The sequence below is a fragment of the Etheostoma cragini genome, chromosome 2 (assembly GCF_013103735.1).
Source record: "Etheostoma cragini isolate CJK2018 chromosome 2, CSU_Ecrag_1.0, whole genome shotgun sequence".
NCBI lineage: Eukaryota > Metazoa > Chordata > Actinopteri > Perciformes > Percidae > Etheostoma > Etheostoma cragini.
In genome coordinates this window covers 10920796-10937718 of record NC_048408.1, presented here as the reverse complement: position 1 = coordinate 10937718, position 16923 = coordinate 10920796, and the positions used below count along the sequence as shown (strand labels likewise).

The 16923-nt window shown below is 40.5% G+C and overlaps 1 protein-coding gene across 8 annotated transcripts in view; it reads right to left on the bottom strand.

Annotated features, from left to right (window-relative positions):
• Positions 1-16923, bottom strand: part of lrba (LPS responsive beige-like anchor protein) — a 188695-nt gene that overhangs the window by 26176 nt on the left and 145596 nt on the right. For all 8 annotated transcript variants that reach the window (XM_034897460.1, XM_034897488.1, XM_034897509.1 and 5 more), the window contains one exon: positions 13588-13740. In XM_034897460.1, coding sequence (XP_034753351.1) covers positions 13588-13740 — 153 coding nt within the window. The remainder of the gene's footprint in view (positions 1-13587; positions 13741-16923) is intronic.

The following is a 16923-nucleotide window of genomic DNA, read 5'->3' as shown; positions in this document are numbered from 1 at the left end:
GAAGCTTATTAACAATATAAGCATTGTGTGGATAATCTAAGAACATACAAGCATAACATTTGTTCCTAGAAGGAAAAACCTCAGCAGGCAAAGATATAAAAGGTTTTCGGGTTTAATGTATGGAAAAATACAAACATACTAACTAGGGCTGAGTATTACACGTTTATACAAAATGTGTCTTTAGCCCAATGAGGAAGGAGCATTAGTAGAATACGCAAATCCCTATTGGAAAACATTGATTTGTGACGATAGCTGTCCATAGTCTCGATAATAATATAAATATTACATGTATTGTATGTTAGTGGAAAAATAGGATGCATCCTGTATGTGTCTTTGTTTTAATGTGTTTGTCATGCACAATATTTCATATATTATATATATGATGTATTATTGTTTGTGCACTTTCACTTCTTGATATTGATATACTTTTGAACGAGTTTTTATTGTACTTCTAGAATTGTTTTGAGATGTGGGCAAGTTGGATGCTTAACCACACCTATAATTATAGAAGCCATAAATATGTGGTTTGGAGTGAGTGTCCAGACGTTATTATGTAGCACCGAGTATCAATGAAGGTACCAAAACTGTGCTCAGACAGAAAATCCTGTTTACTTATATTTTCATAGCATAGTTCTTAATATAACTCAAAATTTTACTAGCATTAGACTTTTTTTTAAAATTATATACTTGTTTGTGTTCAACAACATTTAACATCTACAAGAGAGTTTTGAGACAAACATTTTTTTTTTCAAAGCAAGGTATTACTAAAAGTATCGTTTTAGTATCGGCATGGACAGGTATATTATGGCACTAGTATAGAAAACATTTCACGCAAACATTTGCTATTACTGTAACTGACAGAATGGTTCACAGATTCATTGTCCTTGCTGTAGAATTAATGGTGTATACTGTAAGTATATGGCTTTTAAACAATGCCCCACTTAAGATGCAAGCACTGCTCTGAGAGCTGTAGACTAGACAAAGTTAGCAGATGGAGAGAGATCTGTCTATTCTTTTCTGTGTCTAACGTGACATTTTGCAATAAGGCCTGATCTATGGGATAATGCTAAAGCAAAACTAAGCAAACATTTAGAATTAAGATAAAACAGAACACCCCTAGAGCCTAAGACAGTCTAGACTCCAGTCTATCGGTGCCTTTAACATAAGCATATTTAAAGTGTTAAGTGTATGTCCTTTTTATTGATGTTACATGATAAGCCTTTATTCAAACTGTGTGCGTGCATGTGTGCGTGCGTGCGTGCATGCATGCATGCGTGCAAGTGAGGGAGAGATCAGTTCATTATGCGCTAAGATTGACCTTTGACGGGCCCTGCTCCTCTGTTTCTAAAACTAAAGCTGGTCCTGATGGGCATTTAATGTGTACTGCAATCTACTGTCAATCAGAATAGGGAAACAAAGAGCAGCCATGTTATTGCAGCTCCCTCTCAAGAGGCCCGCCTTTATGGAAATCACTGGCATGTACCATTTGGAGAGGGAGCAACACAAAAGTGAGTGTATGAGTGAGTGTGTGAGTGCTGTGTTGGCATTGTAAGTGTATAGCTGTGCATTATTGTATTTGTTTGGTATTCCTGACAAAAGGCTCAGCAGTACTTTGTGACTGAAGTCTAGGTGTAGGAATTTAACCTCAATGGATCTCAGAGATTCAAAGAATATCTGGCTACGCCTGTGGGTATACAGCAAACTGCCGTGATCACGGTTCTTCAAAGCTCTTTCAAAAAGTGCACAGTGTTATCTCACCACTCAGACAATACTCAGTTTGGAATGTCATATAAGAGCTCTAGTCTAACCCTTTGACCAGACTTGGGATTTCACATTTGCAGCAAAGAATACATCTGGTTATATTCAGAATTTTTCATATCAATCAACCAATTTCTCCTACAAAAGCTGTGCCATAGACCTACATTTTTCTCCAAAAGCAATTTAAAAAACATCAATGAGCCACACCATTGCACTGGGTGACATTTTCCTTTATTACCCTGGATATGGACATTGTAGTTTAGTTTGAGTACCACTACAGTGCTATACTGCTTCAGGAAATGATAACACCTTTTTTCTAAAACATGAAATTATATATTTGCGACCCGTTTTCAAAGCTTTGCGTCTTCAGAAAGAAACAAATATTGAATATCACCTGCCGTATCCTTTTTAAACCCACACAATACCATACTAAATTTGCAAATTGACAATAATAGTAATGCAATTTCAATTTTACATGTGAGTGTTGATAAATACAAGCAATGACTTTAGATTTTCTACTTTTATCTAGAAGACCGCATATGAGGAATGAATGCTACTTGATAGACAAGCAGAAACTTAACTGCAGAAATCACGCATGTACCAACAACCCATTAACAATGCTCTAGGTGAGCAGGTGTGGAAACGTCTCCTTCTATATAGCCACACTGTGGAAATAGTGTGGCAGAAGGTTGGGGCAGATAGCAGATTCCTGAGGTGGGATCTGGTACCACTTCGGAAGAACCAGGCAGGATTATTGATGGGCCAATTAGCAGCCAGTGTGTGTGTCATCCCCATCCACGGGGGACTCTCTGATAATTAATGAATAATTTAGCATGCCTTTATGTAAATGCTGATAGGGGGTAGAAGTCAGTGGAATCCCACATTTCTATTGTTAAGGATTTGACAAAGTACACCTTTGAAGCATAGGGGGGTCCCCTTTGTTGTGTTCTGTGACTTGTTTCCAATGGCAACAATACTTTGGAATATTCTCATATGTAAGCCAATGTAATCATTCAACTTAATCAGTTTTTGCCCTTCAAAAGGACCCAAGTATTCAAATGGATTTCTCTAATTTCTCTTCTGGAATTGAATGCTTATTTTGCTTGCCTGCCAGTTTGCGGGCTATGATAATTAACATGCTTTTTTTTTGGGTCTCACATTACCTTAATTTTTTTTTCCTTTTCAAAACATCTGAAGCTGGAGTGTGAATTTAAAGCCTAAAAAGCCCACAAAAACACTCAAAGAAAGACAGTTTGAAAATGTGTCAGTCAATATGTTACTCTTTAGAGCGAGATACACTCTAGACTGAGGACTTAAAGGCATGCAATCTTTATTTGAGACATCAGACCGGAGACACCAAATGATTGCAATTAACCAGCTGGTGGACATTAAACCAGGATTAGGAGTCCTAAGGAGCAAAACGGGGAACGTCTGATCTCGACTCAGTAGCTACTGGCTGGTGAGGCTATGCAGCCTCACCTTGGAATGTTTTTTTCTGCTTGCAAGTGGGTTCGATTTATTTAGATTCCTTTTTTACTTCCCTTTGCTCAAAAGTAAAAGTGTCAGTCCATGCTATAGGTCCGTCTTATCAGTAAAGTTCCTGTGCCTCGCTGTGGTTTACGGTTAGCTTTATGGTCTGGATTGAGCTGGATTTCACTTTGGCTTTAACGAGGTGACACCGAATGCTCTCCTCCTTCCCTCATTGGCCCTAAAAAACCCTTTTAAGGACTTATGGAGAGCTGTCTGTAAGGATGTTAAAATGTCACTTAACAAATCAATCCACTCATTTGCATGCCAACGGTGATGCGAGTGTACATGCACGTGCCCGTGCGCGTGTCAACGGTGGTGTGGGTGTGTAATCGAATGCACATGTTGTATGCGGAGTGTTGTTAGCAGCAGACTGTTTTCTTTTGTATCGATTACGGATGAATAAAGCAAACACTTGTCAGGTCTGTATATAGTAAAACAACTGTTTAAGAACAAGCTGTTCAAAACATCCTGAAAACCACATTCAGTGTGGGTCACGGTGAAACATTGGGCTTTTTTCGCATAACAAAAAAGCCAAACCACAGAATCAGTTATTGAGATTTGTTTAGTCGTATTTTTTTGTATTGTTATTGTGTTTTTTTTATCAAATGTAATTTTTACCATCAAATATGTGTGTTTCCAAGTACAACAAACATAATCATCCTAGCAATCATTATCCTTAAGACTAAGTCTATTCTTCTTACCTTTATACAAGTTTATTATCTCTTACTTTGATTCTCTTTCCTTCCTCCAAGCTAAAGAGCCCACTTTCATTTTCCCTTCTACTTATTCTCTCAATCTAAGCGCTACTCCCTTTTTTCTCCCTCCTGCGCTTTCTTCAAGTCATCTGATCCTTTGGATCAACTCCTCTGGAGTTGCCTTGCCCTGAGGTTGACAAGCACTCTGATTAAAGGGCTTATTAGCTCGCTGTAAATGAGAAGCCGATTGTCATTTTGAAGCAGGCAGAGGAAGCCTGTTGCCAGCCAGGGGAGAGGGCCCCCCCCCCCCAACATGGAAGAGGAAAAAAAGGAACGGGTGACGTAAGGAATGAGAGCCTAGGAGCAGCCGCACAGCTAACAAACTATTTCCTTTATACCCATATTCACACACACTTGGAGAACCCCAGATGGGTTGTGTGCGGTACTTCAGTTCCCCCCTCCTTCCTGCTCTACTAATTAGATAGGTCACAACTGTGAGAGTTCTGGCTATGGGTCAACGGAGGCACTCGCTGGCAAGTGGAACCTGAAACTCTAGCCTCTCCCACTCACTCCTCCCGTCCCTTTACTTTCCCTCACCCTCTTGAAAAGCAAGAATATCAAGTTATGGGGTGAAAAGAAGCAGAATGAGCAGTGATTGGGAAAATATCTTCCCAAAACAAACATGTCATGGTGGATTTGGTCTTAGTCAAACAAATGGCAAAGTGTAGCCTGCAAAAGTGGTCCAATTTACAGCACAGACAATGGAGTAAACAACACTGATTGAGAAGTAAATGGATGAAGCAAATGGTGCTGACTCAAACTCCGGAGAAAGTAATGTTGTGGTCGTCTTCTCTTTTTAGTTTTTAGTTAGTGGTTACAAGGAAATTAGAAATTTTGAAATACGTTTTCTCTTAAAATATTTTAAAGAAAATATTTCAACTGGAAAGAGTCAAGAGAAAACTGACGAGAAAACAGCTATTTTACAGCTGTTTACAATAATCTCAACAGCTAACAAGCACCACCAAGAGAACCTATCCATCTGTCCGCCTCCACACAGAGAGGCTAACAAGCTAGCAAATAGATCACCAGTGCCATAAGACACATCCACAATAGGATGAAGTGAGCAAAAGCTAAGTCAACAGTCAGAGCTGATTGAACACAGGGCCACTGAGGAAGGCTGCGGAGCATGCTGAATGAGGGAATATTTGGATAGCTGTTGAGAGGAGCATTGTTGTCTCAGATGTTTATAGAGTCTGTTCGAGGACTTGACGGTCTCTCCGTCCATCTGAAGGTGTGGTGGCCTCTCAGCACACAGTAGAGATGATTAGAATGAATGACTCAACTGATCAGCTTGGGTGTAGTTACCCTTCAAAGAGAGTTTATTGGGGTGTTGGGTTATGTGGTGTGTGTGTGTATGTATGTATGTGTGTGTGTGTGTGTGTGTGTGTGTGTGAGAGAGAAAGAGAGACAGAGAGAGAAACTCAAGGAAATAGGAAGAATGCCTGTCCCTAAAAGCTTTAATGTGTAACTTTTTGATATTAATGAACATTAATGTAATGTAATTAATGTAATTTTGTAATTAAAATTAATTCATAGCATAGTTATATTAAAGCCATTAAATGGCAAGGTCACAAAAGGCTTGTATAATGTGGACGTGCCGACAGTTTTGCTGTCTTTAGGTAGAATTCCTCATGAGGACGGCAGAAACAATGCACTAAGGAAAACAAGCAAAAATGCCAAATGTTTGATGGTTGTAGGTTCTCAAATATGAGAATTTGCTGCTTTTCTTGGTCTTACATTACACTGAATGAAATATTTTTGCGGAGGTTACCTTATGATATTGTGGTATTATGAGGCCATTTTTCACTGGCATTTTATATAACACAAACTTTTAATTATCATTAATCAATTATAAAAACAATCCTCAGTTAAAACCCTGGTTATATCATAAATTCTAGTTTTAGATTAATTTAATAACAGACTTACTAAAACTTAGATTATTCTAATTAACAGAATAGCAATCTTCTTTCATTAAAGGTCCTCTAAGCGATGTCACACGTTTTTTATGCTACAACATTTTTTGTCACATACAGCAAACATCTCCTCACTATCCGCTAGCTGCCTGTCCCCCAAACACACTGTAATGTTGTTGTTTTTTAAATTGTCTCTGTAGGCAGCCCAGGGTCTACAAACGGCAACAAAAACAAACTGTGCCAACCTGCTCCACCAAACATAACAAACCGTGTTCCAGCCAATAACTGACAGGAAGGATTTGGGGTGGGGGTTGGGGGGTTAGTGCGCAGAAGCAAGAAAGGGAAGGAGAAGGGACGGGATATGGAGGAGGGAGGGACGAGCTAGCCTCGTTTCCTTTGAAAATATTTTAATTTTAAAAGCATCTTTAATACAAACTTTTGTATCATTTATCAATTTTTCCGAATTATATTGTAATCATGTGATTACATTGTGTCATCCTATCATTGTACACATTTCTGTACAAATGAATGTGCTAGTCAAGTTCAACTACAAGTTTGTCTCCAGTATACTGCAATATCAACAGTTTAACACAGGGCAAAACCCATTTTATTGCTTTCCCATTGCTTTTTTTTTATGATGCGTACATCTGTCATATTCAGAAATATCAATATCTGAAAACCTCTTAACAAATACTGTGATAATGTACCATGTTGCTAAGCTTTTGGCAATAGGTCATACATTGTGTGTTTGTGATCATGTGTGCATTTTGGTGTCTGTGTGCAACAATTTATATAAAATAACTGTTGCTGCTTAACTGAACACAATAGCTTGGGATGGGTCGGAGGGCAAAGACGACCGTTTAAATATAACAAAGATGACGACACCAATTATCAGTAGTTTGAGAGGCAGAGACCAAGTGCTGGAGTGTGAAAACAGACTAACACTGCAACAACAAAAAAGCATCTCAGCAGACTTTGTCAGAGAAAACAGAGAGTGGAGGAGTGCAGGAAAAGGGAAAAGACAACATTAGTGAGTGAGTATGTCAGCAGCAGTAGATCATCTCATTTCTCAGGCTCTCATCGGCCTCCTCCATTACGTCATTGAAGAAGAGGACGAGGAAGAAGAAGAGGGGGAGAAGGACTGGGAAGAACCTAGAACAGGGGGGGCAGCTCATAAAACACTGAGCACACAGTAAACATGTCTGCCCTTATGTATGACAATACCCCTACAGTGAGCGCTGCCTGACATTAGCCAGATAAGCCCCCCCTACCCCACGTGCTAGTTCCCATCCAACAACAAGGCTTTCAGGGGAGACACCAGGGGAATAGATTAGCGCTAGGCTAACATGGTAAACTGTGTTCCTTTACACAAGGCCATACTGGGCTAGACGACATGAAGATTTTCACTCACTCAGTCATTCACAAGTGCATAAGTATATCTTAGTGGTTGGTGTCTGGTCCTTGCAGTGGTTTACCTCAGCTCACACATGAATTCCCATGGGGTTCTTTTGAGGATAAAATGTGGAGGCTGGTGGGAACCGCATTGTGTGCGGCTGTCTGATCAGAGAGTGCGGTGCGGTCAGATGAGAGGTGAATGTAAACAGCCATGATCTTCAACTTTGTGTAGCTGGTGGTCTGAGCTGGGGAGCTATCGTGTCTGGCTATGTGTCTTGTGGCAATAAGCTCTCCCTCAGACTCTGTACAGCCACTTCTGCAACAACACAATATTTTATAATACTTTGAGCTTTGACCACAGTGCTCGGTCTTAAAAATGATGTTATCAAATGGCCAATAGCACTCAAAACAACCCCCTTTCTCCTTCCTCGATCATCAAGTGGTTAGGGTAATGGACTTGTCCGCCATGACGACATAGTTTCAATTAGTGTGAACGGCTGTCAGCAAATAAAACTGACAAACTTCAGAAAAGGATTTTTTAAAGGTGCTGATAGTGTGAGTAAATGGGGTATAGAGGGTAAAGGTGATTTGGCTCATATTAATATGACATTTGTCTGTTAACATTGAGCAGGAGTAGTTTAGAAGATTATTGTGGGGTGACCACATTAACAGCTGTGAGATCAAGTGTGAGGCTTGCCCTCATAGTTCAAAGTGAAAGTTGCAGCTACATCACAGAAGCAAAGCCCTAGCCCTGATATACTAAAGGATGACAAACAATAACCTAACAAACAAATAAACAAAACAGACTTGTTTGGCTATCTTGCAAATGTAAGTCTAAGTCTCTGTCACACTAATCTGACGGCTGACCATTGGCAGAAAAGGCAGTCGGACTGACTGCCTCCAAGAATTGGCCAAAAAGAGTGCCTCGGAACCAATGCAATGCTTTCAGACTGTCATGGCGGCTTGTTCAGATTACAATCTCAAATTTTACTAAAATAGTTCACCAAAACGTGTTTCTGAAAACATTTTAGCCAGAAATAGGCCATGCAGTTTCTGAATCTGTCTTCATTTTAGATCGACAAAGGTCAGATTTTGAGAGACTCTAGTCTTATCCTGCTGGTCATTTCCAGGTTAGCACTCCACCACATAGATTGCCGCCAGTGCCTGCCTTCTGACCGAGGATGTCAAGTTGGCCAAAATGAAGTGTGCCGGCCCCTCCAAAGGACGACAGCACGGAACACACCAAACATACTCGAGTCACCGACCTCGCCAGACTGTCTGACGGACAATTATCAGGTTAGTTGCTATTTACCCCAGTGTGAACCACAAACTCCGGAGAAGCCTTTCAGATTTTTAACTCCTCAACTCATACAGATTGGAGTACGGATACCCAAACTGGGCCCAATGGGACCAGACGGGCCAGGTTGAGTTCGGACAGAAATATAGAAATGATGTTCCAGTTAGGGTGGTTCAGATCAGCGCAATAAGGCATTTGTTGTAATAATGGTGCTGCTGCTCCTTTAAGATATTATACACATAAAGACACATATAGACATTATACATTTTATAACGTCGGCCCTGGAGGCAACAAGCCTCCCCTGGTTTTCTGACCATGGTCGGAAACATAGCAATCAGCAAAGGTTAACACATTGAACATTTTACCTTAAACAGCTTATTAATGTGTGCTTGTTGCCCCGTGTGCACTGATGCGCTCATCTGTTGACATTTCAGAATGCCTTCCTACAGTTTCTTAATAAAAGCAGGCTTTCCACACAAACAAACAAACAGTTCAAACTCCAATAGGTCATCAAGGTAAGCAACATGTAACATATCTGTTATAGGGAAATTCACACTAGAGCTGGGCAACATATCGATATTATATCAATATCGTGATTTGAGACTAGATATCATCTTAGATTTTGGATATCGTAATATGATATAAGTGGTGTCTTTTCCTGGTTTCCATTAGAGTAAAGTTATATTTTCTGAACTTACCAGACTGTTGTAACTGTTCTTTTATTTGCATTTACCCGCTTAGTCATTACCCTCGTTGTATAAATATTTTGTGAAAGCACCAATAGTCAACAAATAGATATTTTGTCAATACTGTAATAATGAGAACTTTTTTTCCCAACATCCAACGGACACTCTAAGCAACAAAAGTAGCACAAGGACTATAATACACTTAAAAACATAAATTGTTAAAATGATTACTTAAAAAAAAAAAAAAAAATTCCCACATCAGTTACTTTGGTATCCAACATTCAATAGAGCAGAGATGTGTTGGGTCCTTCATATTGAGGATTCACAACATGTGGTGGGGACCTGTGGTCAACCCTCTCAGTATCAACTTCTGACCCATCACTCAACTGGCTTTGCCCATTCAACAAGAGGAGAGTCTCTCACTCGTTGTGTGAGGGCAGTTTAAATGATGTCTCTGTCATTGCTTTGAGTGAGCAAATGCTTTATATGGGGAAAAGGCCGAAAGTAATGTGCTGCCCGTCCCTCCCATGTGTGTGCTTTGCAGGTCTGTCAGCAGCACTACAAAAGCACAGATGACTGAAGTGAACCAAACATGTGAACTATGGAGTAGCAAATGGGCACTGTAGAGTTCAAATGGGTTAGATGGGGAGATTGCACCCCCACCTCTCAGAAAAAAAGCACTCTTTGTCATCAGTTATCATGTAAATCAAAAGATACCAGTTGCATTGAAAAAAAAAAACATCAAATCTGTTGAACTAACATGATACTAATCACTCATGTTGGCCACCCAATCACCTAGGACTAGGATTTATTTGGTTATGATTATTAAATTAATTAAAATGTAGATAACCAAGGCAATTTAAACAATGTGTTTTTTTCCTGCTTAAATGTGCAAATCACAGCCTCTGAAATCTTAACTCAGTCCACCCTTAGACTATTCACATTAAGAGATGGCAACTTTAACAGAGTGTGGTTTAGGCTGCTCTATATCCCAGTGGAGCCTGGACACATGACAGCACAGGTAAACACTGATGAGAACACAAATACACTCACAAGCACATACATATGATCACCTGCTATCGGGCTAATGGTTAGCAGACCGGAGAAGAGAGACGTGGTCATATATAGTGGAATGTCAGAGAGGGTGACAGGGCCCAGAGACGTGTAGTTATCTGGTGAAGGAGGGATCAAGTTCTTAACCTCTGCGTCGACCTCCTGGTAAAAACAACAAGCAGTCCCTGATCTCTGTGGCATGCTGCCTCAAGACCTGGTGTCTCAGCGTGCTTGTGTGTGTGGGTTTGATGGACTGAGAAAAACGGAGTGTGCTGCCTTTACAAGCAATCATTTAAGTATACTGCAGGCACTTCAGTGTACTGTAGTGAAGGTGCATGCCTGACTTAAGGCGCTGAGGTGCTTTGTCTCTAGTAAGCCTGTCTAAAATCCAACCATTCCTAAACACGTCGAACCCATGTTTTCCAACTGAACTGGAGCCTTTGAGCCTTCAGTGATGTGTAAGCCAGAGGTTAAACAACAATCTGTGTAGGCACACTCTTGCAGTTAATTTGTTGCCATGCAACGCACTTTTCAATAAACATTAGTGATGAACTAGGACACGTCCAACACCAGAGCAATATAACGCAGGCTACAGTTTGATGAAATGTTTATATCTTTTGCTGGAGTTTTTTTTTTGTGTTTTATTACCAACCATGCAACTCTCACTCACAGCAACGACAGCAGCACAATCCTTTACTGTGAGAGGCTTTTAATGGCCTTTCCAGATTGGGCCCTAATTAGCTGTTAATCATCTAGGGCTCATAACCAGAGTGGAGACAGCAGGCATGTGTGTATTCGTGAGCGCGTGTGCATTTGCGTGTGTTTGCGTGTTCTCTCCTTCTGTCTATCCTTGTGTTGCGAGGCCATTAGCAGCAGACAAGCTAAAGAGAGCCAAACAGCCCATTAACTCCTTCAGACTTCCTCTCTCTTCTCCACCATGCTCATCTCTCTCCCAACAGTACCACAGTTGCCAGCTGACACACTCTAATGCCAGCTATCTGTCAAGACCAGAGACCTGTCCACCCACACATCCCTCCCTCTACCTCGCCCTCGGTCCATTTTTCACTTTATTCTTCCTGTACTCATGTGTGTGGCTCTCTGACTCCGTAGGTATATGTTTTTTTGTATGTTTTTTTCAACTGGGGCATTTAAAGACAAAATTAAAATCTTATACTGATGATTAACTTATAAACAAATACTATTTTTTGCATGACAAATGAACAACATTATACAAAACAAGTATTAATGTCTGATTAACATATACATGTGAGTAACAGCTTGCAGGAATAGATCAACCAACATGACAGAATCATATTACTCCCTAATACAACGTGAGGTTTGTGGATCAGCATTGTTACAAACTTTATTTAAAGCATTATGAAGCAGAACTATTCACAACCCAATATGAAACCCCCGGAAAGCTTCTTTTTAACGGAGCTTGTTATGTTTCTGTACACCTACACCTGTCTGCTGGGCTCAGCTGCATGCTGGATCAACATCTCAATTTGCACACAGTAGAGAAAGAAACCGCGGACTGAAATTGTATCAGCCTGATAGCAGTAACTAGCAGGTAGCTGTGCCTGAGTGTCAACCATTTGGATTAGTCTAAATTGCCTCTGCACTGCTAAATTAAGCGCAAAGGAAAGAAATTGGCAATGAAAAGCCGCTCTGTGCTTGCAGGAGCACAAAGCACATTATCACGCAGACGCTTTCCAGTTGTTTTCTCCAGTTTTTAGTGTATACAATAATAACATCCGCACTTTTAATATTCCAAAGGTAAGTATGTACATGAGTGTGTAATTACTTCTGTACATTTAACCATTTTTTCTCAGGAGAGCAGTATTAAAAATGGAATAGAAGCAAAGTAAGATGGTAATAACTGGTGAAACAGTACTACAATAAAAACAGGGCAGAGCTGCAACTAACAATTCTTGTCATTAGCAATTAATGAGTCAATTCTTTTTACAAATTCATTGATTAATTTAGTCTACCTAATGTCTGAAAACTGTGAAAAATGCCCAACAAGATTGCTAAGCAAATATTTTCAGATTACTTGTTCTGTCTCACCACCAGTCCAAAACACACTCAATGTACAATGCAGCAAATCTTCATATTTTAGAAGGCGTATACAAGGTAAGTCTGGCATTTTTCTAAATAAATGACTTAAACAATTTAACAACTGGTTGTTAAAGTGCTACATGACAGCAGTCAGGTCTCCAAATTTCTTTTTGCAAGTTGATATACTTTGCAAGTATATTCCTTGTTTAGCATAAATTAAGTTTAAAACTGGAATACAGCACGCCGCCGCCAACACAACAAGCTTCCCCCGATAAATCCACCTTGGCCTAGACCATGATGACAGCCAAAGAGGGAGAAGTGTGTGATTAATGATAGGGGCCTGGTCATATCAGCAGGCTGGTTAACATACCCCACCACAAGACTACACAGGTCACAGAGCACACCCAGCCTCATCAGCACCCATTACTACTATGGGCACACATAACACTGGAAGTTACATCTGTTTTTTCCACGAAACATTTTATTAAGAGGGAATGTGTCCAGTGGAAAAATTCAAATTTGAACAGAAAGAGAACTTTTAAAGCAACTCAATTCAGACCTATTTATGTGCATTATAACCTATTTTGGGCTCTGTATATTCTTATTTTCCTCTGGAATTTGACCCCTGAATTTGGGGGGGGGGGAATCAGAAACAGGATACCGCATTATCTCTCTACATAAAGTTGCAATATTGCACATGAATCTGCACCAGATGTGTGTGGACAGCGCGAGAGCAGAAAGAGAAATGGCAAGGTGGACAGGGATCGGAGGTGAGGTGATGTTGGATCACTTTTCCAACATGGAAATCTGAGAGCCGGGGCATGTTGGAGGAGCGGGAGGCTCAGGTAACAGGAAGAGCTGTAAGATGATCAGGAAATAACACTGTCTCTTTGAATTAGCATTACCAGCTGAAATAGGAGGGACAGAAACCTCCGTCTAGACTTAAGTAGGTCTAGGTTATGTGACATACGAGGCAGAGACAGAAATGTGTGTGCATGTTTGCAATGTGTATCACTGACTTGTAGACATTAAACCTTTTAAATAATGTCCACCTTGACTATAACAATAATTTAACACTTTATATTGACGCCTTTAGAGTGTGCATGAATGGGAATTGGTGCGCGTCTGTCCATGTTTCTTACCAGGCGATTGATGCGTACAAACTCCTCTGGGCTCTTGGCCCAAGGTGGCAGCTCCACATCAGACACTACAGTGTTGTCCTCCATCACTCCAAGGTTGTAACTGTTGGCGTTGATAAACATATCGGGGAGGTAGTAGAACTCTGGGATCAGCTCCTGCATGGATATAGGACAGAGACACATTCAAAGTAATGCTGACTAAAGGATGTTTCTAAAACTACAGAAGGCTCAGAGAAATCCCCAACCAGTCGTAGTACAGGAGTGCGATTTGGAGAAGTGTGATCTGAATATGTCTAACAGTGTTAACCCTCATGTTGTCCTTGGCTCTAATTGACCCGTTTTCCTATATCAATGTTCTTTTTAACTACCCAGGTCAAAAATCTCTACTTTCAAAAATTGAAGTGGTTTCGAAATAGTATTTGGTAAAAATTGGCATATTACAGACTGTGATTATCCATCAACATACATTCCTTTAATCTTAGTCTAAATAATTCCTAATTTCTGTTTATCTAACTCAAACATTAGGTATAATTTCCTATATATGAGGTTTATTGACCATAAATTCCAAAAATAACTGTAAAACTAAAGTTAATAAGTTAGTGTCATTTAGTGTAGAAAACGTCAACAAAATTGGGACAAAAAAGTAAGAAAAAGTTAAAAACATTGATAAAAAGTCTCAACAAAAGTGTTGATTTTCAATTATGACAGAAAGACAACACAAGGGTTAAGGAGACACGAAGAAGAAAAAAAGTAAAAGAAAAACCGAAGGGCAATCCCTGTAAGAATCCAGTTCAGAATAATTTAGATACAGCTTTGTGTGTGTGTGTGTGTGTGTGTGTGTGTGTCTGTTACAACAGTTACACAGTCGGGTTTTTCCAATTGTACTATTATTCATGGTAATTACATTTCTGACTGTGTGCTTCCCGCATTTGTGCTTTGGCCACTGCAGAAGATCTGAGCATGCAATCGGCTGTGGTTTTTAACTACTCAGTGCTCGTTTGCTTTGTCTGTCTCCAAGCAGCAGACAACTTTTTCTGCTTCCACCCCCCTCTTCCACAACAAAAAAAAGAAAGTAGTCGGCCCATGTTTTTCCTAACTATGATGATTTTATTTACAACACAAAATGTTTTCAAATTGACAGACAGGGAAGAGAACGGTAGTTATGACATGAGATGTAAAAAGCAGAAATTGCCACATTGAGTGTGAACATTAACATTGAGTTTGAGCTTAAAAACATGTAGATAAACCATACTGCCCTCCAGGCCTGAACTGTAATCCCATTGTTGTGGGTATATCTCGCTGATTATGAAACAAGGATGGGCCAGGATGTCTTAACTCTTGGCTGGTTCATGTAAAGAGTAAAAAAAAAAAAAAGTACAGTATATTGTGTTGTAAACTGTTGCTATTAAAATTAATAATGTATTGGGTTCATAAATACAGTATCTTAATATGTACAAAGCATGGCTTCAGTCCTCACTGCATTGGGAAACAGTGCCTAGACAAAGTACTAGTAGTAATTTTCAGTCTAACGAAACTAATGAAATCGCATCGCGCGTGTTGCAGTTCCTTTCCACATTATTCTCTTCCTAACCACAACCGCTGCGTTGTTGTCGGCGTGTCCTGGGTGTGACGGTTCCTTTCCCCATTCGTTTTTTCCTAATCACAACTGTCCTGTTGTTGTGGCCGGCGTGTGGCGTTTCATTTCCCCATTGTTGCGTCCCCGAGAGCAGCCCAGTGTCATGGCAGTTAGTGAAATGTTAACGTTTGAAAATCGAAACAAAAAGGAACTGTACACATATCTATTAATCAAAATAACGTGACCATTTCACAAACTGGCGTGAGACCAGGTTGAAATACTCCATGATTAAACTTGAGTGAGATTTGCAGATTCCTTAAAGCAATGCTAGAAAACGTTTCCTGCTTTGATCCTCCTACAGGTTGCAAGCAGAATTGTCCCATTAAGTCTCAACTATAGATCCGCTACCCGATCCATAGTGCGGTTATAACCAAAAGAGGGCCGCAAAGCAAATCCCGAACTGCCGTTCACCCTGTTACAAGTTGATGAACCACTGAAACGATTTTGGAAACATTATTTTAAGTTACAAAAAAGTTGTCTTATGTTGTTTTAAACAGCATTTTTTTCAAACAGATTTTCACAAGCAACATGATCTCTAAAAAATATGCATGTAATAACATGGCCCTTTTTGTAGATTAGCTGCACAACACATCCACCTCATCAGTGGGGTGAAAACATCCAATCAAATGAGCAAGCAAACACACAGGTTTAAAACAACACAGCACTTCCTCACTTCTGAAAACTCTTCACTTCACAAAACCTGACCTAAAACTAAAAGGTCAACCTCTTAACGAGCCCTCCAGCTCACCCAGGTTCACTGGCTGCAGCCTGCTGTAAAGTTGCACTGGAGGTGGCAGGACACACACACACACACACACACACACACACACACACACACACACACACACACACACACACACACACACACACACACACACACACACACACACACACACACACACACACACACACACACACACACACACACACACACACACACACACACACACACACACCCCCCTTGAGGGCTTTGCTCCCCAACACTCAAGCCTGCCTTGCATGGACCATTATGTGCAGTGGCCCCTTTGCTCCGGCCTGGTCAGAGGCCAGCCCCTCTGATCCCCAATCCTGTCCTGTCATGGGTCACTGGAAGGGGCTCTGGCCTCTAGGCTCCTCTGCTACACTTCCACTGTTGCTACCTCTAACCCCGCTGCTCTTCTCTCTCCCTCTCTGATGCCTTTAGGCTGAGGCTAGGGGTCAGGGGATTGGAGACTGGAGGTCATGCTAGCGTCACCTAGGCTAGAGACACATTGAATCTGGGTGTTGTAACCTATTATCGACCTTTCTTTCCTAGTGGGGTATGAAAACACTGGGGCTTTTTGCCCTCTGGCAGGGACAGTGGGTTGCTATCAATGGCTCAAATGCTAAAGCTAAATGGTGTACTTAGCATACTAAATTGATACATCTCGTCCCTAATTCCTCTTTTGCCCAGAACATGAATGTGTGCGTCCAAGTGGATAAGGTTGATGGACTCTCATTCAAAATATGCAAAAAATTCAAACTGAACATAGACACAAAGTGATGTGGTTTAGATTTCGCCTTTATTTTGATCCCAGGTTGAGCTCTCACAGTTTGATCCACATTGACGGGTCTAGACTGAAAGAGAAAACGAGGGCTCTTGTTGGGCTTTTGCAATCAAGCATTGGCCAGCTACGTAGTAACACAATCCATATGTTTTATCGGCGGGATGTAAGGGGGGGGGG